Source organism: Anser anser (genome assembly GCF_964211835.1).
Source record: "Anser anser genome assembly, chromosome: 3".
Classification (NCBI taxonomy): domain Eukaryota; kingdom Metazoa; phylum Chordata; class Aves; order Anseriformes; family Anatidae; genus Anser; species Anser anser.
In genome coordinates, this window is record NC_139722.1 from 30,123,288 (window position 1) to 30,149,738 (window position 26,451).

The 26,451-nt window shown below is 41.3% G+C and overlaps 2 protein-coding genes across 2 annotated transcripts in view; both read left to right on the forward strand.

Annotated features, from left to right (window-relative positions):
- The window catches only part of LOC310897022 (uncharacterized protein), a 248,767-nt gene extending 241,647 nt beyond the window's left edge, over positions 1–7,120 (forward strand). Inside the window, exon 4 of the mRNA XM_083830124.1 lies at positions 3,490–7,120. Within this exon, the coding sequence (XP_083686250.1) occupies positions 4,073–7,114 (3,042 nt within the window). The 5' untranslated portion in view covers positions 3,490–4,072 and the 3' untranslated portion in view covers positions 7,115–7,120. The remainder of the gene's footprint in view (positions 1–3,489) is intronic.
- Positions 7,120–26,451, forward strand: part of LOC310897021 (uncharacterized protein) — a 78,697-nt gene continuing 59,365 nt past the window's right edge. The window contains exon 1 of the mRNA XM_083830123.1: positions 7,120–10,985. Within this exon, the coding sequence (XP_083686249.1) occupies positions 7,247–10,300 (3,054 nt within the window). The 5' untranslated portion in view covers positions 7,120–7,246 and the 3' untranslated portion in view covers positions 10,301–10,985. The remainder of the gene's footprint in view (positions 10,986–26,451) is intronic.

Genomic DNA, 26,451 nt, shown 5'->3' on the forward strand with positions numbered 1-26,451 from the left:
GGAGAGGAGAGGAGAGGAGAGGAGAGGAGAGGAGAGGAGAGGAGAGGAGAGGAGAGGAGAGGAGAGGAGAGGAGAGGAGAGGAGAGGAGAGGAGAGGAGAGGAGAGGAGAGGAGAGGAGAGGAGAGGAGAGGAGAGGAGAGGAGAGGAGAGGAGAGGAGAGGAGAGGAGAGGAGAGGAGAGGAGAGACAGAAAGAAAGAAAAAGAAATAGAAAGAAAGGAAAGAAAGAAAGAAAAAGAAAGGAAAGGAAGGGAGGAAGGAAGGAGGGGAGGGAGGAAGGAAGGAAGGAAAATAAAGAAAGAAAGAAAAAAGAAAGAAAGAAAGAAAGAAAGAAAGAAAGAAAGAAAGAAAGAAAGAAAGAAAGAAAGAAAGAAAGAAAAGAAAGAAAAAGAAAACGAGAAAGAAAGAAAGAAAAAGAAAGAAAGAAAGAAAATATAAGGATGCATTTCACTATATGCAGTGTTACAGCAACTATAATGGTTTCAGAATAAAAATAGCCAACTTGTTTAAAGTTATCCTTTGTAGAAAGCCATAAATTTTACTCAGACACATTCCAGTAAATTGCACTAACCATCAGTGTTTTGGACATAGATTCCTGTCATTCTTTTCTGTTGAATCTGTTGTACCTGAAACAAATACTTATAAAGCTTGAATACATGTACTTGCTAACTGCCCAGCATCCATTGGTGATAGCCCTGAACACTGAACTACAGAGGTGGTCTGCCTAACCTTTCTCTTACTCATCCATCTTCTTCCAGAGCCATGAACAGAAATTTGAACTCTGGTAGTATCAAGAGCTAAGCAGTTTTGCCTGCTTCCACTGACTTATGTCCTCAGACCTGACATGCAGTCACACTGTCATCTGACTCCAGACAACAAAGAGTAGCATCCAGACAAATTTCTAGTCAGGGCCAACCTGTGCAAAGTCAAAACAAATCCATCAATATCAATTTTAATTTGAACAGCAAACTGGTATAATTTACACAAGCCACTGTAATGCTCACAACAATAATAAATTAACTATGCAAATGATTACATTATGTACACGTATCAATTCAGTTTATAAACAACCAATCTGTCACACAAATCATGAGCTTCTTAGCTTTAATTGACCTGTCACAAGCCATTAAATTTCACACACAGGCAGTAGCAGAATGTCATGGACTTATCAGGCCATGAATTCCACTTTTCTCCAAGCCAGTTATTCTCAGTAGGGTCTCAGACACAATACTGAGGTCAAAAGATAGCGCTTTCAAAGGAAATTAAATCCTTATATAGGCATCTAAATGAATCTATCAACTTTTCAGAGAAATTCCAGACATTCTGAAAATTTGACTGATTTTGGTTTGACTTTCTGATATAACTGTCAACCACTAGAAGTTCTGTGTTCAAATTTTTTTGAAAAGCAAGGCTATTTCATTCTAAAATATGGATTTACTGCCCCAAATGACGTAATTATAAGAATACTGATCTTCTTTTCTAAGCAGCATACTTATATACTGCATGCAAATGTTGAAAATTATTATTTTTTAGTCATTGTATTTATTTTAATTGTATTTCATTCACATCATTTCTAACATACACAGAGAATAAGTACTTAGTACTGAGAATAAGGAATAACTGTTAAAATGATACATTCCATTAACAATCAGCTACACAGCAATTAAAAGTAATTCATGCAAGTATGGAAATAACTGTTATTAAAACCAAATTACAGGAATTTCTTGCCAGGGCAACCCCCCACACACCCTCCCCCCACCCCCCTTCCCCCCACCGCTCCCTGTCATTCACAAAAGAAAACAAACAAACAAACAAACAACAAACACATTTCAACACTGAGAATGTATCCCTGACGTTTCTTAGTGTTTGTTTTAATTAATTTTCATGCTTCTTAGCTATGGCCACGTATGAGACATTTTTGTTCTTCCAAAAGGTGCTTGCATAAGTATTTGTGTATAAAATGATCTTTTGCAATACTGTATAATAAAGCACAGAGTATTTCCAAGAGGGGCAATGAAATCAGTAAGATCAGGCTCCATTTTGCTTGCTACCTAGTGCTGCTGAGTACAGCCGAAGCAAAGAAATACCTGTTGCAAAACTCTATGCAACAGGTCATAAAACTTTTGTCAAAGCAAAAGGACACTATTCCCAAAAGCCCTTAACAAACTTTTCAGATGAACAAGAAAATGAAGAGGTTATCATGTGCAAATATCTAGCCACATAATCAGCTTGGTAAAGTGCAATGAGAAAAAAAGACATTGAAAGCCCTCTGTAACCAACAGATTTTACTACAGCTTCAGTGTACCATATTCATACATATGCCAGACATATTTAAATTTTCCAGTACAATCTGATGACTCATTCTGACAGAAGAAAATACTAGTGACATCCTTCAGGATCCTTCTAAGAGGATCTTCTAACCAGAGAAACTATGCCTTTAGATATTTAATGCTATGTGTGCATCTAATTTCATTTTCTGGATATTCAAAGAAAATTGCCCATAAGCAATCTCCTCAGTGTATATGTATAAACTCTTTAGCTCTCACAACTGGCATTTGCCTCTAGATACTGTGAAACTTACATAAAGTAGCACAGTGCTTGATTCAGTCACTATAGACATAACTATTATCTTCTTCTGAGTTAAGATCACTGTGTTGCCATTCATATTCACTTTATTTATTAATAGGGAGTATCTAGGAAACTTTGAAAATAAAAGCTCTCCCTGTAACAAACAGTTTTATGTCCTATAATACTTTGATACTGTTGTCATAGGTGTAGTGAATTAATTTGTTGCCAGTCAATTCAAATTAAAAACAGATTTCTGTCTAACAGATATTCCAGTCAGGCCTAACAGAGGTAGGCTAGTCTTTCTTACATCCTACAGTTTGTTCTAAGCAAAGTGAGCCTTTTTTATAAGCATTTATATGTCTTGATGGTGAGTTTCATTCATGAACGCCCTGTAAAGTAAGTAAGCATCATATAAAAAAAGGATCAAGAATTTGTTAGATTCTACTATTTTTCACCATGGCAAAGAACAAGATACAAAATTTATGAATGGAGATACATTATTAACAACTAATACTCTGCAGTAGTACACTTGACACTCTTTCAATCATATTTCAGTGTTACAATATTTTTAATTCTGTTTTGGTGTGGAAAATTTCCTGCTTGAAGCTTGTTGGAACAACTTGAGAATCCACACTTAAAACTTGTATGTTCACAAAATAGACTTTCCTGATGTTTACTGGTAATATGCAAAACCTAAAAAGAGAGGAAAGAAATTTTATTCCATCATTTCAGCACCTGAGGAATAACCACAATGCTGTCATGCAGAGTAATATAATGGTGTTGATTTTGGAGGAGCTTATTTCTGTATGTCCTGGTTCCAGTTAGGACAGAGTTAAGTAGCTCATAGTAGCTGGTAGGGTGCTATGTTTTGAATTAGGATGAGAAGAGCGCTGATAACATGCTGATGTTTTAATTGTTGCAGAGCAGTGTTTACACCAGGCCAAGGACTTTTCGGCTTCTTGCTCTGTCCTGCCAGCGAGCAGGCTGGGGGTGCAGCAGGAGCTGGGAGGGGACAGACCCAGGACAGCTGACCCAAACTGGCCAAAGGGGTATTCCATACCATCTGACGTCATGCTAAACAATATATAGGGGTGGCTGGCCGGGGTGGGGGGCCGGCTGCTCGGGGATAGGCTGGGCATCGGTCAGCGGGTGGTGAGCAATTGCATTGTGCATCACTTGTTTTCTTACACATTATTATTGTTAATACTATTACCATTATCACTATTATTATTATTATTGTTATTATTATTTTCCTGTCTTAATAAACTGTCTTTATCTCAACTCACAGGCTTCACTTTCCCGTTTCTCTCCCCCATCCCAGAGAGGGAGGGGGGAGGGTGAGCGAACGGCTGTGTGGTGTTTAGCTGCCAGCCGGGTTAAACCACAACAGCCCTTTTGGCGCCCAACGTGGGGCCCGAAGGGTTGAGATATCGACAAATCTGACCAGAGTGTGTTAAACTAAAATTGGTATAAGTATTGGACCTGCTTAATAGTTGCTAGTCACCATGTTGATCGCCTTAATCTCCAGTCTGCTGTACCTGTATTCCAAATTGAGTTTTATGGTGCGTTACTTTCTGTATGTGCTCCCTGTTGCACTGTTTATCCTTTCCGGGCCCTGGTTTAAGATTGTTATGGTACTGTGCGGTGTAGCAATGGCTTATGAAATGATGAGATATCTGGTCATGACTTTAACCTGGTATTTGTACTCAGCACTGACATCGACTCTATACTTTGGAACCCATATCTCGGAAACTATTAGCAATTACACCTATTGCCTGTTTTCGTTAGGGAGCCAATCTGTGAAGGGGACAGGGGAAGACATGTTTCCCTACCTGTTCACTCTCCCTTTCTCCTTCACCACCACCCTCTTATCCCCCGAGTTAGTTACGGTGGTTCTCCGAGATGTTGAATATCCTTGGGATACTCAGACCAGCCTGCTCTTGTTGTTATGTCTCCTGAATGCGCTTCAGATTTTGTGGAGGGTTAAACAACTACTTAGGAATCTCATCCGGAGATCTGTCTTGAGGCGGGATAGTTGCGAGTGGCAGGGAGTGTGGGAGGATATGGGCAGGTTTCTAGAGCAGTGGTCACCTCCAGTGTTTTGGACATTCACCCCTGAACAACTGCAAAATCCTAAAAAGCTGGCAGAATGCTTGAAAAAAAGGTGTCATGACTCTGGCAGTTCCAAAGCGACACAAATCACTGTAGCGTGCTGGGGTCTGGCTTGTGCCTATCGAGCTGCAATTGATGCTACTAGCAACCTAGCTCCAGCTCCTGCAGCCGTTCCAGCTCCAGCTCCTGCAGCCGCTCCAGCTCCAGCTCCTGCAGCCGCTCCAGCTCCTGCAGCCGCTCCAGCTCCTGCAGCCGCTCCAGTTCCAGCTCCTGCAGCTACTCCAGCTCCAGCTCCTGCAGCCGTTCCAGTTCCAGCTCCTGCAGCCGCTCCAGCTCCTGCAGCCGCTCCAGTTCCAGCTCCTGCAGCTACTCCAGCTCCAGCTCCTGCAGCCGCTCCAGCTCCTGCAGCCGCTCCAGTTCCAGCTCCTGCAGCTACTCCAGCTCCAGCTCCTGCAGCCGCTCCAGCTCCTGCAGCCGTTCCGGCTCCTGCAGCCGCTCCAGCTCCAGCCCCTGCAGCCACTCCAGCTCCAGCTCCTGCAGCCGCTCCAGCTCCTGCAGCCGCTCCAGCCCCTGCAGCCGCTCCAGCTCCAGCCCCTGCAGCCGCTCCAGCTCCTGCAGCTGCTCCCACTCCTGTGGCTGGGTCAGAGAAACGAGCTGTAGCAGTGCAAGTTGACCCCGCAGAGGGTATTCCAACCCCTGTGGCAGACCCTGTGGCTGGGTCAGAGAAACGAGCTGTAGCAGTGCAAGTTGACCCCGCAGAGGGTATTCCAACCCCTGTGGCAGACCCTGTGGCTGGGTCAGAGAAACGAGCTGTAGCAGTGCAAGTTGCCCCTGTAGACAAGGTGAAAAAATGGTATAGAGGCTCAGGTCGTTTAAAACGCAGACAGTCTTCTGCTAAGTCTGGGCGTAGTGAAGACGAGGCTGGGCCATCAAAGGTGCAGGAGACTGAAGATGAGGATGAGGATGGCGAAAAATCAACAGTAACTACCCGGACTCCATACCAGCCATCAAAGGTGCAGGAGACTGAAGATGAGGATGAGGATGTCGGAAAATCAACAGTAACTACCCGGACTCTACACCAGCCATCAAAGGTGCAGAGGACTGAAGATGAGGATGAGGATGTCGAAAAATCAACAGTAATTACCCGGACTCTATACCAGCGTGAGCTACGAGATGTGCGAAAAGATTTTGGTCGCTGTATAGGCGAGCAGCTTGTCACCTGGCTGCTCCGGTGCTGGGACACGGGAGCCAATTATGTGGAATTGGAGGGCAAGGAAGCCAGGCGGCTGGGATCCCTTGCTAGGGACGCATGCATTGACAAAGCAATTGGAGATGGAGCACAATCTCGCAGCCTCTGGAGGCGTCTCCTGTCAGCTGTGAAGGAAAGGTATCTCTTCAAGGAAGAACTTGTATGTTTACCAAGCAAATGGACCACCATGGAGAAGGGAATTCAGTACCTGAGGGAATTGGCCGTACGGGAAGTAATTTATAAGGACCTAGACGACGCACAAACATCCGCAGATCCAGATGCAGTCCGGTGTACACTACCCATGTGGCGGAAGTTTGTACAGAGTGCCCCATCATCATATGCCAGCTCATTGGCAATGCTAGCCTGGAAAACGGAGGAGAATCCCACAGTGAATGAAGTGACTAAAATACTCCGGCAGTACGAAGGAAATCTCTCCTCTTCCCTAAAGGCCTGTGTCTCAGCTGTGGAGAAACTCTCTGAAGAGGTCCACCAACTTAAAGAGAATTTATCTTCCCCTCCACCTGAACGAACCAGTGTCCACCAGCTAAAAGAGAATGCTTTAGAGAAACTTTCTGAAAAGATCCACCAACTTGAAGAAAGATTATCTTCCCCTTCACCTGAACGAACCAGTGTCCACCAGCTAAAAGAGAATGCTTTGGAGAAACTTTCTGAAAAGATCCACCAACTTGAAGAAAGATTATCTTCCCCTTCACCTGAACGAACCAGTGTCCACCAGCTAAAAGAGAATGCTTTGGAGAAACTTTCTGAAAAGATCCACCAACTTGAAGAAAGATTATCTTCCCCTTCACCTGAACGAACCAGTGTCCACCAGCTAAAAGAGAATACCTTGGAGAAACTTTCTGAAGAGATCCACCAACTTAAAGAGAGTTTATTTTCCTCCCCACCTGTACAAACCAGTGTCTCAGCTATTAGGGGTAAACGTTCATCTATGCAAGGAAGACAATATGGTGGGCACACACACCGCGCCACCCTGTGGTTTTACCTACGTGACCATGGAGAGGACATGAGAAAATGGGATGGAAAATCTACTGCGACCCTAGAGGCACGGGTACGTGAATTGCAAAGGAAAACAATTGGGAAAAAGGAGTTCTCTGAAAGGTTTGCTGCTCCAACTTCCAGCAGGCAGTCCTTTAAACACAGAAATGAAGATTCTGACCAGGACTAGAGGGGCCCTGCCTCCAGCCAGGGGGAGGAAAGGGACAATCGAGTTTATTGGACTGTGTGGATTCGATGGCCTGGCACGTCAGACGCACAGAAGTATAAGGCTTTGGTAGACACCGGTGCACAATGTACTCTAATGCCATCAAGCTATAAAGGGCCAGAGCCCATCTGTATTTATGGTGTGACGGGGGGATCCCAGCAGTTAACTGTATTGGAGGCTGAAGTGAGTCTAACCGGTAATGAGTGGCAAAAGCACCGTATTGTGACTGGCCCAGATGCTCCGTGCATCCTTGGCATAGACTATCTTAGAAGAGGATATTTCAAGGACCCAAAAGGGTTCCGCTGGGCTTTTGGCATAGCTGCTTTGGAGACAGAGGACATTAAACAGTTGTCTACCTTGCCTGGTCTCTCAGAGGACCCTTCTGTTGTGGGGTTGCTGAGGGTTGAAGAACAGCAAGTGCCGATCGCTACCACAACTGTGCACCGGCGGCAATATCGCACCAACCGAGACTCCCTGAGTCCCATCCATAAGCTAATTCGTCAACTGGAGAGCCAAGGAGTGATCAGCAAGACTCATTCACCTTTTAATAGTCCCATATGGCCAGTGCGAAAGTCTAATGGTGAGTGGAGACTAACAGTGGACTATCGTGGCCTGAACGAAGTCACGCCACCACTGAGTGCTGCAGTGCCGGACATGCTAGAACTCCAGTATGAACTGGAATCAAAGGCAGCCAAGTGGTATGCCACAATTGATATCGCTAATGCATTTTTCTCCATCCCTCTAGCAGCACAGTGCAGGCCACAGTTTGCTTTCACTTGGAGGGGAGTCCAATATACTTGGAATCGGCTGCCCCAGGGGTGGAAACACAGCCCTACCATTTGCCATGGACTGATCCAGTCTGCGCTGGAGCAGGGGGAAGCTCCTGAACACCTGCAGTACATCGATGACATCATTGTGTGGGGTGACACTGCAGAAGAAGTTTTCGAGAAAGGGAAGAAAATAGTCCAAATCCTTCTGAAGGCTGGTTTTGCCATAAAACAGAATAAAGTTAAAGGACCTGCACGAGAGATCCAGTTTTTAGGAATAAAATGGCAAGATGGACGCCGTCAAATCCCAATGGATGTGATCAACAAAATAACAGCTATGTCTCCACCAACTAGCAAAAAAGAAACACAAACTTTCCTAGGTGTCGTGGGGTTTTGGAGAATGCATATTCCAAATTACAGTCTGATTGTAAACCCGCTCTACCAAGTAACCCGTAAGAAGAATGCTTTTGAATGGGGCCCTGAGCAACGACAAGCCTTTGAACAAATTAAGCAGGAAATAGTTCATGCAGTAGCCCTCGGGCCAGTCCGAACAGGACCAGATGTAAAGAATGTGCTCTACACCGCAGCCGGAGAGAATGGTCCCACCTGGAGCCTCTGGCAGAAAGAACCTGGGGAAACTCGAGGTCGACCCCTGGGGTTTTGGAGTCGGGGATACAGAGGATCTGAAGCCCGCTATACTCCAACTGAAAAGGAGATATTGGCAGCATATGAAGGAGTTCGATCTGCTTCGGAAGTGGTCGGTACTGAAGCGCAGCTCCTCCTGGCACCCCGACTGCCGGTACTAGGCTGGATGTTCAAAGGAAGGGTCCCCTCTACGCATCATGCAACTGATGCTACATGGAGCAAGTGGGTTGCACTGATTACTCAGCGGGCTCGAATAGGAAACCCCAGTCGCCCAGGAATCTTGGAGGTGATTATGGACTGGCCAGAAGGCAAATACTTTGGGATATCACCAGAGGAGGAGGTGGTTCGTGCTGAAGAAGCCCCCCTGTACAACAAGCTACCAGAAAATGAGAAGAAATATGCCTTGTTCACTGACGGGTCCTGTCGTATTGTGGGAAAGCATCGGAGATGGAAAGCTGCTGTATGGAGTCCTACACGACGAGTTGCAGAAGCTGCTGAGGGAGAAGGTGAATCGAGTCAGTTTGCAGAAGTAAAAGCCATTCAGCTGGCTTTAGATATTGCTGAACGAGAAAAGTGGCCAGTTCTCTATCTCTATACTGATTCATGGATGGTAGCAAATGCCCTGTGGGGGTGGTTACAGCAATGGAAGCAGAACAACTGGCAGCGCAGGGGCAAGCCCATCTGGGCTGCGGCATTGTGGCAAGATATTGCTGCCCGGGTAGAGAACCTGGTTGTAAAGGTACGCCATGTAGATGCTCATGTGCCCAAGAATCGGGCTACTGAAGAACACCAAAACAACCAGCAGGTGGATCAGGCTGCTAAGATTGAAGTGGCTCAGGTGGACCTGGACTGGCAACATAAAGGTGAATTATTTATAGCCCGATGGGCCCATGACACCTCAGGCCATCAAGGTAGAGATGCAACCTACAGATGGGCTCGTGATCGAGGGGTGGACCTGACCATGGACACTATAGCACAGGTTATTCATGACTGTGAAACATGTGCTGCAATCAAGCAAGCCAAACGGTCAAAACCTCTTTGGTATGGAGGACGATGGCTGAAATATAAATATGGAGAGGCCTGGCAGATTGATTACATCACACTCCCTCAAACCCGCAACGGCAAGCGCCACGTACTTACAATGGTGGAAGCAACCACCGGATGGCTGGAAACATATCCTGTGCCCCATGCCACCGCCCGGAACACTATCCTGGGCCTTGAAAAGCAAGTCTTATGGCGACATGGCACCCCAGAGAGAATTGAGTCAGACAACGGGACTCATTTCCGAAACAACCTTATAGACACTTGGGCCAAAGAACATGGTATTGAGTGGGTGTATCACATCCCCTATCATGCACCAGCCTCTGGAAAAGTTGAACGATACAATGGACTGTTGAAGACTACACTGAAAGCAATGGGTGCTGGGACATTCAAAAATTGGGATACACATTTGGCAAAGGCCACCTGGTTAGTCAATACCAGGGGATCTGCCAACCGAGCTGGACCTGCCCAATCAAACCTGTTACGCACTGTAGAAGGGGATAAAGTTCCTGTAGTGCACGTAAGAAACATGCTGGGTAAAACAGTCTGGGCTACTCCTGCCTCAGGAAAAGGCAAACCCATTCGTGGAATTGCTTTTGCTCAGGGACCTGGATGCACTTGGTGGGTAATGCAAAAGAATGGGGAGGTCCGGTGTGTACCTCAAGGGGATTTGATACTGGGTGAGAATAGCCCATGAGTTGAATTGTAGTATGTTAATTATTATATAATAATGTATGTCATCACTACCATGATTGCTATATATCATAGATGAAAATGGTGATTAATTAGAATGTATTGGACAGAGTGTAACCTGAGCATGACATAAATGGTATGGAATAAGGGGTGGATATCTGTCCTGGTTCCAGTTAGGACAGAGTTAAGTAGCTCATAGTAGCTGGTAGGGTGCTATGTTTTGAATTAGGATGAGAAGAGCGCTGATAACATGCTGATGTTTTAATTGTTGCAGAGCAGTGTTTACACCAGGCCAAGGACTTTTCGGCTTCTTGCTCTGTCCTGCCAGCGAGCAGGCTGGGGGTGCAGCAGGAGCTGGGAGGGGACAGACCCAGGACAGCTGACCCAAACTGGCCAAAGGGGTATTCCATACCATCTGACGTCATGCTAAACAATATATAGGGGTGGCTGGCCGGGGTGGGGGGCCGGCTGCTCGGGAATAGGCTGGGCATCGGTCAGCGGGTGGTGAGCAATTGCATTGTGCATCACTTGTTTTCTTACACATTATTATTGTTAATACTATTACCATTATCACTATTATTATTATTATTGTTATTATTATTTTCCTGTCTTAATAAACTGTCTTTATCTCAACTCACAGGCTTCACTTTCCCGTTTCTCTCCCCCATCCCAGAGAGGGAGGGGGGAGGGTGAGCGAACGGCTGTGTGGTGTTTAGCTGCCAGCCGGGTTAAACCACAACACTGTAATATAATGTATTGGGTTTATCTGGCAAGCTTTTGATAGTGGGGGGCTGCAAGGGTGGCTTCAGTGAGAAGATTCCAGCAACTGCCCCATGTTAGATAAGGGCCATTTTCAGCTAGCTCCAAAAGGGACCCATTGCTGCCCAGAACCAAGCCAATAAACAATTTTGTTTGCACCTGTGTGGGAGCAGATTTAAGAAAGGGGAAAAAACTGCTGCGTGACAGCAGCTGGGAGAGAGAACCAGCCCTGCAGACCACAAGGTCAGTGCACAAGGAGGGCAGGAGGTGAAGAAGTTCATCTGCGGCCTGTGGAGAGGCCCCTGGTGGAGCAGGTGGTCCCCCTGCAGTCCATGGGTCCCACATGGAGCAGATCTCCACACTGCAGCCCGTGAAGGAGGCCCCGGTGGAGCAGGTGGATGTGGCCTGGAGGAGGCTGCGGCCCATGGAGAGCCCCCGCAGGAGCAGGCCCCGGGCCAGAGCTGCAGCCCGTGGAGAGGAGCCCACACAGGAGCAGGGGGTCTGGGGGGAGCTGCTGCCCATGGGGGACCCATGCTGGAGCAGTTGGCTCCTGACGGATGGACCCCGGGGTACGGACCCATATTGGGGCAGTTGTTGAAGAGCTGCTGCCTGTTGAAAGCCCCCGCAGGCTCAGTTTGGGAAGGACGACATCCCGTGGGAGGGACCCCACGTGGAGCAGGGGCAGAGAGTGACCATGAAGGATCGGCAGAGATGAAGTGTTATAGACTGACTGCAGCCCTGTTGTGGTTTAACCCGGCTGGCAGCTAAACACCACCCAGCCGTTCGCTCACCCTCCCCCCTCCCTCTCTGGGATGGGGGAGAGAAACGGGAAAGTGAAGCCTGTGAGTTGAGATAAAGACAGTTTATTAAGACAGGAATATAATAATAACAATAATAATAATAATGATAATAGTATAATTAATAATAATGTGTATGAAACAAGTGATGCACAATGCAATTGCTCACCACCCGTTGACCGATGCCCAGCCTATCCCCGAGCAGCCGGCCCCCCCACCCTGGCCAGCCACCCCTATATATTGTTTAGCATGACGTCAGATGGTATGGAATACCCCTTTGGCCAGTTTGGGTCAGCTGTCCTGGGTCTGTCCCCTCCCAGCTCCTGCTGCACCCCTAGCCTGCTCGCTGGCAGGACAGAGCGAGAAGCTGAAAAGTCCTTGGCTTGGTGTAAGCACTGCTCTGCAACAATTAAAACATCAGCATGTTATCAGCGCTCTTCTCATCCCAATCCAAAACATAGCACCCTACCAGCTACTAGGAGGAAAATTAACTCTGTCCTAACTGAAACCAGGACAAGCCCCCATTCCCCTGTGCTGCTGGAGGAGGTAGAAGAGAGTGTATGGGAAGAAGGTGGATTTAATTTGTTGTTGTTGTTTTTCTTACTGCTGTAGCTTGTTAGTAATAGGTAATCAATTAATATAATCATTTTTCTGAGCCTGTTTTGTCCATGACGATAACTGTTGAATGATCTCACTGTCCTTATCTCAATTCTTGAGTCCTTTTCATCATATTTCCTTCCCCTTTTCCTTTGAGGAGGGTGAGAGAGTGGTTATAGTGGAGCTCAGCTTCACAGTTGGGTAAAACCACCACACCTAATTTACTCAACCTCCTCTTTATGAGGTTCTGAGAATCACAGCAAAGGTAAAAAAAAAGAGAATTTGTCAGCAATTCTTTCTTGTATGCATGTTTTCTCTTTGTTTTGTTTGTTTGTTTTCAATGAAGATCTGAAAAGATCAGCTACTATTTTGACTATTTTTTTTCTTCAAAATAAGAAGCTTCCCTCCAAGCGCTATTTTCAGTGTTGTTCATGAAGGAACTCTCAGCAGGTTTGCTGATGATACACAACTGGGAGGAGTGGCTGATACACCAGGCTGTGCTGTTATTCAGAGAGACAGGCTGCAGAGTTAGGCAGAGAGGAACATCATGAAGTTCAACAAAGGCGAGTGCAGAGTCCTGCACCTATGGAGGAATAATCCCATGAACCTTACTAATGCTGAGTAGAATGGAAGGATCAGATTATTGAACAGCAGATTCATGCACAGATACTAAGGAGGAGTAGCAGGAATATCCCTCCCAAAACAACTTGGTTACAGGACTACACGTGTAAAGACAACAATGCTCACATACTCTTCCTAACTAGTCAAAAAAAATGATACCTAGCTAAATAGACAGTCTGACCCAGATGGATATTAGAAGGCTACATGACTGAATATCAAAATATGGACAAAGATATGAAGGTAAAAACTATTTGTTAAGTCAGTTCTTGTTTTCCCCCTTTTTAAAATTGCTGACAAAAAATATGTTTATTTTCTCATTGAACCTTCAGTCTAAAATTTATTCCCTTGATATTTAAAATATATTTTATGTGCAAAAAAGAGCCATTCCACCAATAGTTTTAATATTTGTCTTGTGTTTATAATTTTTTTCCCTATCTCTTCACCCAGGGAGAAAGCAAAGAAAGGAAGTAAACACAAAGAAATGCAAAAGATAAGCAACCTAACAGTTGCCTATATTATTTTTTCTGCTAATGATTTTCTTACATTTCAGGACATGATTTTCTGTTGAATTCCCAGCACATATACACACATCAATCACATATATAATGTCAAAATTTATTCTGTTGTAGCAAGCACTGGCATCTGAATTACTACAGCTATTTCAGATACCAGTATGTATTTGTTAACTTTTGTCAGACATTGACTTTTTAATGACAGCATCATATATTTCAGAGAACAGCTCAAAATTCAAATTGGGATTCTATTTTTCATTTCCCATAGTTTGGAAGGGTTAAAATTTAAGATATGTTTTGGTAGATTATAAAGATGATGTTCAAACAGAGCAGCAGAAGTAACCCATAAATTTAATAACTGAATTTGAAACACTCTAGACAAATGTTGAGTGATTCCTGTTGACTTACTGCTAGTCAGCAGTAGAGTACTAAGAAATGTTTGTAAGAAGCAGCTCTCTGTCCCAGGAGATTAGAAGAATTTCTGTATGGTATATAAATGCCCTATAGGAACAATACCTAGAGGGCAGTGTTGAGGTTGAAATTGATAGAATTATGATTATTTTTAGTAACTTAGTCCATCTTGGAGAAAACAGATACATTTGTACTAATACATTGTGTTCTGGTCCTGTTCATAACAGAGTAAGGAATCCCCTTCTTTTCAGAGACCGTTAATGGAATTTCACTCCTGGCCATAGGCTTGGATTTATTTTATGTCTCTTAGACATATTAAAATCCATAGAATGTACAGAAAAGAGTAGGTGAATAAGGGCACTTTCTAGCAGTATGAGTTATAGGATATGTTGAGTTTTAAGTCATTAAAATCTCATTGATAATAACACAAAAAATCATTTTACAGTACCTCTTTATATTGGTTTTCATATATATATTCACATATATAATATTAATTAATAACCAATAATTATTCATTACCTAGAGTATTTGGGAAAACCATGTGAAAAGAGGATTTGTCGTACTTGCTTCTCTGGTACATCATACAGAAGATGTGGTCTCAGGCTCCATCCAGAAAAATAATGTAATTTTTACCACTATAGACAAAGAAAGACTAAACAGCAGTGGTTTCTTGACAACCAAACTCTTCCTGAACCCGTCTGTTTTCTGAAATATGGTTTACAATAGCTGAGGTTTTAGCCCTCATCTCCATTCAAAATCACCATAGCTGCTCTGGGCAGATTCTTGTTCATATAATGTAAGGAGTCTTTTCAGAAAAGAAACACTTTGTGCTTATCATTAATCTGCAGTGATCTGATTTGCAATATGCTTAAAGCACTCACAGTAAAATTTATAGTAAACCAGTATGCACTGCTGTTTAACTTCTGAAAGGATTGCTTCCTGATCATGTAATGATGCATGATAGCATTTACTATTTAATCCCAAGGAAATTATTATATATATTTTTCAGCAATTAATATTTTACATAGGCAGAATAAAAATTTTAGTACAGTTGGTTAGCGTGGGAGAATTTGCTCATGCAACCCTATGTCTATAATCTAATGACATAATAACCTCTGCATTTGACCATCTTATATTCCAATGTCATATTAACAATTTTCATAAAAATGTCCTAAAAACACAAAGACCTAGAATCTAAATATTTATTCTAGTGAAACATTATAAATAATTTAATTTCTGTGCTCCTTTACATTTTCAGGTAGCTAGGCTTGAAGGCTTAGTTTAATGAGATCTGATACAGTACATTTATTGTATTCATGTAGCATATAGAGCATGAATAAACCACATTATTGCAAGTGCATTTTGAAATAGCAGGAGTATTTCGTTATCATTACCTTCAGCTCTGATGGTATAAATGTAAATCTTCACTTCAAAAGCTCTTTTTTTTTTTTTAATGGATATTTTATATTATTTCTGTCTTTTTACTAAAAAGGATATTAGTACAAAAATACACCTAATGTACAAATATGGATTTTTTCCCTGCACAGATTATCTTGATGTAACTTAGCTGGTCATTAAAATTAAGTGTGTGTGTGAAAGTGAATCTATGAATCTTTTAAATAGTATTGGCTGAAAAATGCAAACACAAACTAAAGGTATCAGTCCCTAAAGATAAAGCTGGCATTGAAAAATTAATGTTTGCAACCAAAATGGCATAAAGCCATTTAATTTTGTAAAGCATTACATGTAACTGTGGATACATAAATACAACAGAAATGTTTATATCATTTTATAGCACAAACCCAAAAGCCACAATACTATGAACAATCCATTTGATATAATTATGAATGTCATTTTCTACTCCATAGAAAAGTTTTTTGCATACAAGTATTAATTAATCCTAACTCTCATGAATAAAAATAAAATAAGGAAAATTATATTTATACATCTTTGAAGCACAGCAAAATTTAATTCCTTGTAGACAGCAAATGTACATATGCATTCATCTCTTTCGGGCACAAAGAAAGTAGACAGTCAAGATGAGGAAGAGTCAACAGCAAAATCTAGATTATATCCTGCATTCAAAATCTAGATTATATCCTGAACTAAAAACTCAGCTATACTTCACATAAGTGCCAAAGTCTGCACATGATTGAAAGACCTAAGCCAAATTAATAACACTACAACATGATAGTATTGATTCAGTAATTCAGCTATGCCATGTGCTCTACTGCTAAGGCTGGATATATAAATAAGTCACTGACACATATATATATCTTAAGCAGGTATCAGCCACTGGGAATATAAGTATCTAAATTAAATGTCTTTCCAGCAGATGAATACCTGTAATTTTCAAAGAAATTCAAGTTCCTGGGTGATATAGATATATATAAATCCCATAGGAGAATCTTTTTTTTACCAGGATATTTGGAAGAGATTGTTTGGAAAGAAAATGGCAAATTTTGCTCAAGAGACATCTCTTGTGTTCATTGTAATTGCATGGTATCACTTTAGCAAGAATTTTATTAACATTATTAGTCTTTGTTTTATTGAGATAGGAAACTTGCCCTTTCCGCAGTGGGTAAGATCAGTATCATTAGAAACTGCTTAACCTCTCGTGTCTTTTCTAGAGGAACAAACTGTCAGACTAGTAAGTCTGAATTTAATCGTAGTCTCTGAAGACTGTATTTTCTATGACACAACATTAAAACTGAAAACCCTTAATACAGAACTGGTCGTATGAATTGTCAGTTTATTCTTGTAAGATGCATTGGAGGAGGTGGAATGTTACTGAAATGTTAATGAACTTATTCCTTAGAAAAAGAGGGCAAATTCTTCAGATCTATGAAGCCCAATCCTAACTGTTCTTTTACTGATGTTAGGGAAAAGGAACTGACCAAAGTTTTAAGCAAGATACAGGAACTTTACCATTGCTTGAATTATCTAGAGTAACTGCATCTACAACTGTGACTGAATCTCTGCCTTCATCTTCTTCCTTGGTTCATCATAGTTTATTTCCAATTACAGTGATTTAATAGACTACAACCATTTACAATACATTAACATACAAAGGAAGAAATTGATTGAGAAAGCCTCAAATCAACTTGGAAAGACGAAGAGAAAAAAAAAAAAAAGTTGATCCTTTTTACTTAGAATCACAGTTCTGCGGATAATATCAAATGACTGTGGCCTGTCACACATACTAAAGCCACAAGAAACATTAGAAAAATATTAAGACAAACATAAAAATGTGTTCATTCATTCATTCATTTATTCAGTCATTCATTTGTCCATCTATTTATTTTACCATAACAAAGTCTACGAAAATAAATTATTTTGATTCATTCCCGCCTCTTGTACAGTGTTTGATAGTGGAAGTCCAAGAGTCTATGAAATGTGCTGAGAATAGGAGCACAGAATAAATATAGGGAAAAACATTTTTCCTCTTCTCTTGCAGAGTTTGTGGGTTTGCTTTCTGAGCTAAATCCCCCACTCTTGGGATGAGTATTCTAGCCAATAGGTAGGCAATATATGTACATGAGAGAAGAGGTTTCAGCTTCTTAATTTGAGTTTCAGTGAATGCTGTAAATTTTTATACACCATTGAAGGTCCCCAGAGGGGTAGAACTTCAGTTTTCTTCAATTTTTTTTATTTTTTATGTTTTTCCCTGCAGTCTATCTGCCTGAGGTAACCTCATCATCCCTTTACTTTTTGTCAGCTCCTTTTAGGAAAGCCCGTCTAGGCAATGACACTCTCACAGTTAGGTGCCAAAGCCAGCACTGATTTTCACCAAATGAGCTGGATGCTTTAGTTTAAAGGTATTCTAGAACTGAACATCACAATCCTTATCCTTCTTTATTACATGCCTATTTGATGCCTGTTTAACAGGATCTAGCTCCTGACACCAAGTGTGAGAACAGAAGTAATGATGCTTCAGCCTGTTCTATCTGTGAAATAAAAACAAATTAGGTGAACAGCATGTTATGGAATCTTCCCTATGAATTTAGGGATAAAACTGTGTTTTGCTTTTCCACTGCACAGGTAACTGTGTTTTAAAGTTCGTACACTTTGTTGTTGTTTTGTCTGCTTAAAGTACTGCTTTACTCAATATCCATCCTCACATATAGGACATAATTCCACTAAGAGAATGGAGTGACAAAAGCAAACACTTGATGAAATTATTCTGTGGTATACTCATCATTCAGCCACCTATAAAAAACTGCTCTCACATAGCTTATTAATGAATCAAACTGACCTCTCTGACATTTTAAACAAATTTGTTCCATGTCCTCCCCGTAGCCTTCAGTTATAGGATTTTTTCTTCACCGTATTAACTGGTACCTCCTCTTTGGCAGAGTACATCATGTGTCTAAACACTGTAGAGTAATTTATGTAACTTGCATTTTTTCTGGTTAGCACTTCAGGTTCAAGGTTATTTGACTACTAGAAACATTCTTAATGTCAGCAACAGCCTCAGCTGACAGCACAAATTGTACCAAGTATGCTGGCTTTTTCAACATCCTCTTAGCAGCAGAAATATTAGTGAACTTTTCTTGTCATCAGAAAAAAATAATAATATACTGATAATCAAGCCCAACAAAAGGAACCTGGAAATGTCAGTCCCACCTCCCAACAGGTACAGTTTTACCTTTGTGTTCTAGCTCCAGCTTGAAATTCTGACTTGAACTTGTCAAATATAACGCAAGTCCAAATTGTCCCTGAGATTTGTGAAGCAAGTTCTGTCTCAGAAGAATCACTTTTCTTTACCTCATCACTATTAGTTAAGAGTTTACGGTATCACTATAAAATGGCATTGGAGTTCAAATACCAACCCACATGGAAAAGTTACATGTTCCAGACACAGAAGCTTAGTTCACCAGCTCTGAACTACATGTGTCTCTGGATATTAAAGCCATTTAATTTTTTGAACTAGGTGGTACATTTTTGTAAAGCCCCAGTTTTTGAGCTAAGCCTTAATAAAAGGAAATCAGTATCTAATCTTATGCACTACGGTAGTGCAGAAGAGCATGGAACATCAGCCTATTTAGCCTGCTTAAAATCAGCCTTCATGAATTTTCCTATTATGTGAAAGAGAAAAAATTCAGTTGATAAAAAATACACTAAGAAATTTTAATTTTGGCTAAGAAAAAAATGAAACATGAAGAATATTTATAGTGAGACTTCCTTAAGAATTTTAATCTTATGATTGGCAGAAGTTTTTAATCAAGAATCACTCCTACTAAAGTGACTGCAGCTGAGCATTTATATCACATAAAATGATTAACAAAAACAGAGTTTCATGATCAGCTTATCTGCTTCTAGAATACTGTAAAGACATACCCTAAGGACATATCTTCTTAGCTGGAATGATGCAGAAAACAACCTGTGAACAGTAGATTAAATGCTTGCATTCCCATTAAATACTATATATCTCAATGTTTAAAGATATCTGACACATTTTTGCATTAATATATATAAATTATATATATACATTTATGCTAAATAAATTAGGACAACATTAGAAAATACAAAGTGATCAACACTGTATTTCAGATAACACTGCACATCAAGTAACAGTCTAGTGATGCTTCCTCCTATCTGTTTTCCATTCCACTGCATGCTTTGTCCCATCTAACCATGACAGTATATAATACCCAAGTATCCTTACTCTTCAGTTTTTTTCCTCAACCGTGAAAGGAGACAAGCAATCAGAAACCAAATGATCATACGTCCTTACTGCACAGGATTCAAAGCTGTTAGAAAGTAGACTGTCCCACAAACTTTTAGTTCCTTACCTGCAGGTCTGTCTGTGAACCCCACAGGAAAGGATGCAGAGTTATATATAACTGTACTGCATCACTGCCTTGCCACCATCAGCTTTATAATGCCCCTCATTTAAGAAGCTGAAATAGACTTCCTATTTGTTTCATAATTATACTCCAGGGCATGCTGCCTGAAGTCACTCCTAATTCTGAGCTGGTCTATATCCAAATGAAAATACCACTGGATCTTCCAGTTTTCCAAAAGAAAACAATAATGTGCATACATAGAATGAGTTTTTTATGAAGCTGGATTAATTTTCTTCAGTTATGAAAAAAAGTGTATAAAATAATAAGCAGTAGTGTAAAGTTCTGTTTAACAGTTATGGTAAATTGAGGGTGATGTGTTAGAATGCTATAGATCATTTTAAAAGGTGGAAACGAAAAGAAATGTAGCTTTTTAGAATTTTAACTGTAAAGTATTTGCATCAAAATCATGAAGTGGAAATAAATACTCATGTTCTGACTTGATTTTTTTTCTTTAATTTTTATGTGTTCATTACTTACTTCTGGTTTATGGACTTCTGCTTGATAAAGTACATCTTTCCATGTATGTCTCATTTTTAAACCTAGTGAGTATTTCTATGCTAACATGATAATTTTGTAGTTTAGTTGACGTCACAGTGATGCCTGTGAAACAGCTTAGGCAGCTTAGGATTTGTATTCTCTTCTACCCATTTCTCTTTCATGAACATAAAAAAAAAAGAAAAAAAAAAAAAGTCTTTTAACCAAAACCAATAGATCACAAAAAAAACAACAACAACAACAAAACAAACAACAACAACAACAAACTTTTAAAATGTATTAACGTGTTCCAAGAAACTCATTCCAAATAAGTACTCTTTTTATGACCCAAAGCAAAAATATGTTTCCTTCACAGAACTGTTTATTATATTGCTTGTATACATTGACAGACAGCTGGATGGGGCAATACAAGAAAACTAAGAGATCATATTTTTGAATGTAAATAGTGGTATTAACAAAGTAATTAGGTAAATGTTGTTTGTCTAAAGGTTGTTACAACAAATTTCAGACATATTTCAGGAAGTTACTGAATGACTTTTCTGAGCGTCTTGAAATTCCACACAACTGTGAAATGCAACACGAGGCAAAGAACAGCAGTGTTTGAAATTAAGGAAGTGGTAAGTTAAACTAGATCTCAGAGCTGGTTGAAATACCATCAGACAATATAAGACGAGTATCAATTTATCTAAACTTAAATCTTAAAAGGGTTCCGGAAACCTAGTTTTCCTTATTTTTAAGGAGAGAGAACATTTTAAACTTCCTTAATACTTTTGAAAATGGTATTTTGCTTAGATAGATTCCTGTAAGTCAACATCTTTCTTGTATTGGGGAGCTCAAAACTTGACACATCACTCCAGATGGGATCTCACAAGTGTGAAATAGCGGGCAAAGATCATTTTCCCACACCGATTAGCTACATTCTTCCTATTGCAGCCCAGAATGCTGTTGGCCACCTTTGCTGCAAGAGGAAACTGCTAGATGATGTCCAGCTTGGTGTTCACCAGTGTCCCCAGGTCCTTTTCTGCAAAGATGCTATCCAGCAAGTCACCCCCAGTAGTGCATGGGATTATTTCTGCTTAGTTGCAAGACATTTGTCTTTTCTAAATTTCACAAGATTCCTGTCAACCCATTTCTCCAGTTTGTTCAGGTCTCACTAGATCTCTGCTTTGCTCTGCCCTGCCCCAATCACTCTCTTGCCACCCTTACTCCCATCCTCATTTTGTCTCAGCCAGAGACCTGTTGAGAATACACTCTATTTCATCATCCTGGTCATTAATAAAACCACTTAATAATAATTAAGGCACAATTTTCTTTGGTTGCCCCAAGCTGGCTTCTCTCAACCTGATTTGTACAATTCTCATCTTTTTTGAATAGCATCCATTATATTTTACTGTGGACTCCTTCCTGGATCTCCACTATTCTCTAGTTTAATGATTCTAAATGTATCATTCCATTTCAGAAGTGCAAATGTATTTTCCATACAGAATCACAGAATCGAAGGGGTTGGAAGGGACCTCGAGAGATCATCGGGTCCAACCCCCCTGCCAAAGCAGGCTCCTTAGAGCAGGCTGCCCAGGTAGGCGTCCAGACGTGCCTTGAATATCTCCAGAGAAGGAGACCCCACAACCTCCCTAGGCACCCTGTTCCAGTGCTCTGTCACCCTCACCGTGAAGAAGTTCTTTCACATGCTGCTGCGGAACTTCCTGTGCTCTACCTTGTGGCCATTGCCCCTTGTCCTGTCCCCATAAACCACTGAGAAGAGGTTGGTTAAATCTCTCTGTCTCCCACACCTCAGGTATTTATGCACATTGATAAGATCCCCTCTCAGTCTTCTCTTGTCCAGGCTGAACAGACCCAGGTCTCTCAGCCTTTCCTCATAGGGAAGATGCTCCAGGCCCCGTATCATCTTTGTGGCCCTCTGCTGGACTCTTTCCAGGAGTTCCCTGTCTTTTTTGTACCGGGGAGCCCAGAACTGGACACAGTACTCCAGGTGAGGCCTGACCAGGGCAGAGTAGAGGGGGAGGATCACTTCCCTTGACCTGCTGGCCACGCTCCTTTTAATGCACGCCAGGATCCCATTGGCCCTCCTGGCCACGAGGGCACACTGCCGGCTCATGGTCAACCTGTCGTCCACCAGGACCCCCAGGTCCTTCTCCTCAGAGCTCCTCTCCAGCTGGTCGTCCCCCAGCCTGTACTGATACATCCGGTTGTTCCTTCCCATGTGCAGGACTCTACACTTGCTCTTATTAAACCTCATTTGGTTTATTCCTGCCCATCTCTCCAGCCAGTCCAGGTCTCGCTGAGTGGCGGCACAACCTTCTGGCGTGTCAGCCACTCCTCCCAGCTTTGTGTCATCTGCATACTTGCTGAGGGCAGACACTATTCCCTCCTCAAGGTCGTCGATGAAGATGTTGAACAAAACTGGACCCAGCACCGACCCCTGGGGAACGGCGCTAGTCACAGGTCTCCAGCCTGACTATGAGCCACCGATCACCACCCTCTGAGCTCGGCCAGTCAGCCAGTTCTCAACCCACCTAACTGTCCACTCCTCTATCCCACAGTTCCTCATCTTTGCTATCAGGATATCATGGGAGACGGTATCGAAAGCCTTGCTAAAGCCTTGCTAAAGTCAAGGCTTACATACATTATTCTAAATCTCTTTTGAAGGGCACTAGACAAGAGGTGTAACTTAAGTACAGAAAGCTGTTTCATCAGAACAGAATATCACAAACCAGACACAAATATAAGGAAAACAGAGTTTCAGCATAAAGAGTGAACAGGTGAAAAATGTTTGCTTAGAGTTGATCAAAATTATACAAAAGGAAATATAAAAAGAGACATTAAAATGAACTCCATATGGCTATCCCATTTTCAGTATTCATGGATGTAGCATAACCCCCCCCCCCAGAAGTTCAGCCATGCTCATGTTTAGATGTGATGCTTTGGATACTTCCCTTTTGACTTCAGTCAATGAATCGATCATCTCAATATTCCCTCTACAGTCAAAGAAAAAAGACAAATACTTCCAGAGAGTGTTTTATATCTAAAGTGGACTTGCCATGTTGAAGGCATTGGCAAAATGCTGTAACTTGGTTTCACTTAAAAGTCTATGAGACTACACAGATATCCCCTTATCTATGATAAGGGGTTTGTAAGGATCTGAAAATTTGTGGAAATACTTTTCTGTGAACAGATGAAGACTTTAAAGCAGTCTCTTATCTGACGACATGCTAATGTTTTTGTCATATCTTTTTTTTAAATCTAAACTTGCTGCCTTCCAGTTCAGCAAATTTAACATCTATATTAGTATATGTTGTGGTTTAACCCGGCTGGCAGCTAAACACCACCCAGCCGTTCGCTCACCCTCCCCCCTCCCTCTCTGGGATGAGGGAGAGAAACAAGAAAGTGAAGCCTGTGAGTTGAGATAAAGACAGTTTATTAAGACAGGAAAATAATAATAACAATAATAATAATAGTGATAATGATAATAGTATTAATAATAATAATGTGTATGAAACAAGTGATGCACAATGCAATTGCTCACCACCCGCTGACCGATGCCCAGCCTATTCCCGAGCAGCCGGCCCCCCCACCCCGGCCAGCCACCCCTATATATTGTTTAGCATGACGTCAGATGGTATGGAATACCCCTTTGGCCAGTTTGGGTCAGCTGTCCTGGGTCTGTCCCCTCCCAGCTCCTGCTGCACCCCCAGCCTGCTCGCTGGCAGGACAGAGCGAGAAGCCGAAAAGTCCTTGGCCTGGTGTAAACACTGCTCTGCAACAATTAAAACATCAGCATGTTATCAGGGCTCTTCTCATCCTAATCCAAAACATAGCACCCTACCAGCTACTAGGAGGAAAATTAACTCTGTCCTAACTGGAACCAGGACAATATAGAATTGGGGGGGGGGGGGGGGGGGGGGGCGCGGAAATTTGTATCATAGAATCATAGAATATCCTGAGTTGGAAGGGACCCTTAAGGATCATCAAGTCCAACTCTTGATACCGCACAGGTCTACCCAAAAGTTCAGACCATGTGACTAAGTGCACAGTCCAATCTCTTCTTAAATTCAGACAGGCTTGGTGCAGTGACCACTTCCCTGGGGAGCCTGTTCCAGTGTGCAACCACCCTCTCTGTGAAGAACCCCCTCCTGATGTCAAGCCTAAATTTCCCCTCTCTCAGCTTAACCCCATTCCCGCGGGTCCTGTCACTGGTGTTAATGGAGAAAAGGTCTCCTGCCTCTCGACACCCCCTTACGAGGAAGTTGTAGACTGTGATGAGGTCTCCCCTCATATGTAGGAATAAGAACTGGAACTGTTAGTGTACATAAGTCATAAAAATGATATTACCATAACACTTTTTCATATATTTCATTGTTTTGTTCTGTATAGTTGCACAATGCCTGCCCTTATCTATCTATGAAGTTACTATTATAATCATTGAAATGGGGCTACATTTTCCATTTGTGTCTATGAGATTATATATCTATCCATAGTTACTGTATTAACAGTTTCTAAAACAGGATAAAAAGACAGTTATATAACTGCTTCTTATTTGCAACTTCCCAAATAAGCTACAGCAGAAGGAAATTTACAATAACTTCACTCTCCGAGCTATTGCTGAAATATATGGAAAATAAAGATGACAAAAAAAAAAAAAAGACTTTTAAAACTATTTTATTCTAAATCCACTTCTTAAATAATATTTTTTATCTTTATTCACAATGGAACAATATAATTAGTAAATTTACCACGTTAAATGGTCATAAATCATCTCTGATAAGTTCAGTCAAAAAAAGTCAGATACTTGTAGAAAATTAGTGCTGCAAGTGAAAATTTAAATAAATATTAGGATAATAAAATCAACAAAATATTATTATTGTTTTTAAACAATATACCACAGACATTATACATCCATCACATCCTAAACATTTTTTAAAATAAATCACAGACACAAGCATTCTTACAGATATAAATACAGACTATAGCATTCCTGAATATTATTGGTGTGAGTGTCAAATTATGCACCTCATCATTTTCCATTGTTTCAGTCATTAAAATTTGCTTTATGTGCTTTACTGGGAGCAAATAGAGAATGTGTGTGCTTTTAGCAAAATATCCTCTGAAAGAAAATGGTGAAGAAATGTGGGTGTAACATTTAACTGGCACAAATGAATTATTCCTACCACTGTCCCTGAAGAATACTTAGAAATATGTCTGGCTTGTACATGAAGTATTGAAGGATGCATATTGTACGATTGTAACATACGTGACTTATAGTCATAGTTATGACTCTGTGGCTTGCAAGCATTTTTTGAGGTGGCTAAAAATCATTCCTGCATTAAAAATGGTTGGGGTAAGTTTCTGCTTTCTTGTTTTTGAGATAAATGCACATTATTTTCTTCAAAATATAAGCAAAACTGAAAAAACTATATGACATGCAAAAGTTAAGAGGAAAATGTCTTTACCAGCTATTGGGAGTTAAATAAATTATGACTGAAAATTTTATAAATAACTGGAGAAGAATTGAAGAGAAACAGAAACACCAGTCCAGGATTTTTTATAACCTATTAGAAATATAGCAAAGACAGACAAGCAGCTGTAGTAAAGTAACATAAACAAGTACAGATCATAAAGATTGTTTTTGTCTTATCTTAAAGAGAGGACACCAAGCAATTTATCACCACATTGCAGCACCAGTAATGTCCTTGGAACTGCTGACTCATGGATTCTGCTTCCAGGAGCTTCTTGGAGGACTCTAGAATAAGCACTGGTCACTCCATCTCACATAGCTCATTGTCCTCCATGGCATAGCTTGTCAAGTACAACAGAACCAAATTCTAATAGAGCTACTCTACTGTCAGTATTTCGACTGTGTTGCAGAAGTCATATGTAAAGACACTAAAGTTTGTGACTTGTTTTTTATATATTTTGTTTAAATTCTTTTTGCAGGGGGAGGTAGGTGATTGGATGCCAGCAGAAGGTCTGATATATACATTACCAGAGAAGAAAAACCTTTGAACAAGATGAGGGCTCACTGTTTTACATTTTGCCAGCTTGCAACATATTCAAGAAGTTCTTATCAGAACTCAGTAAGCATTATGTGAAACATTT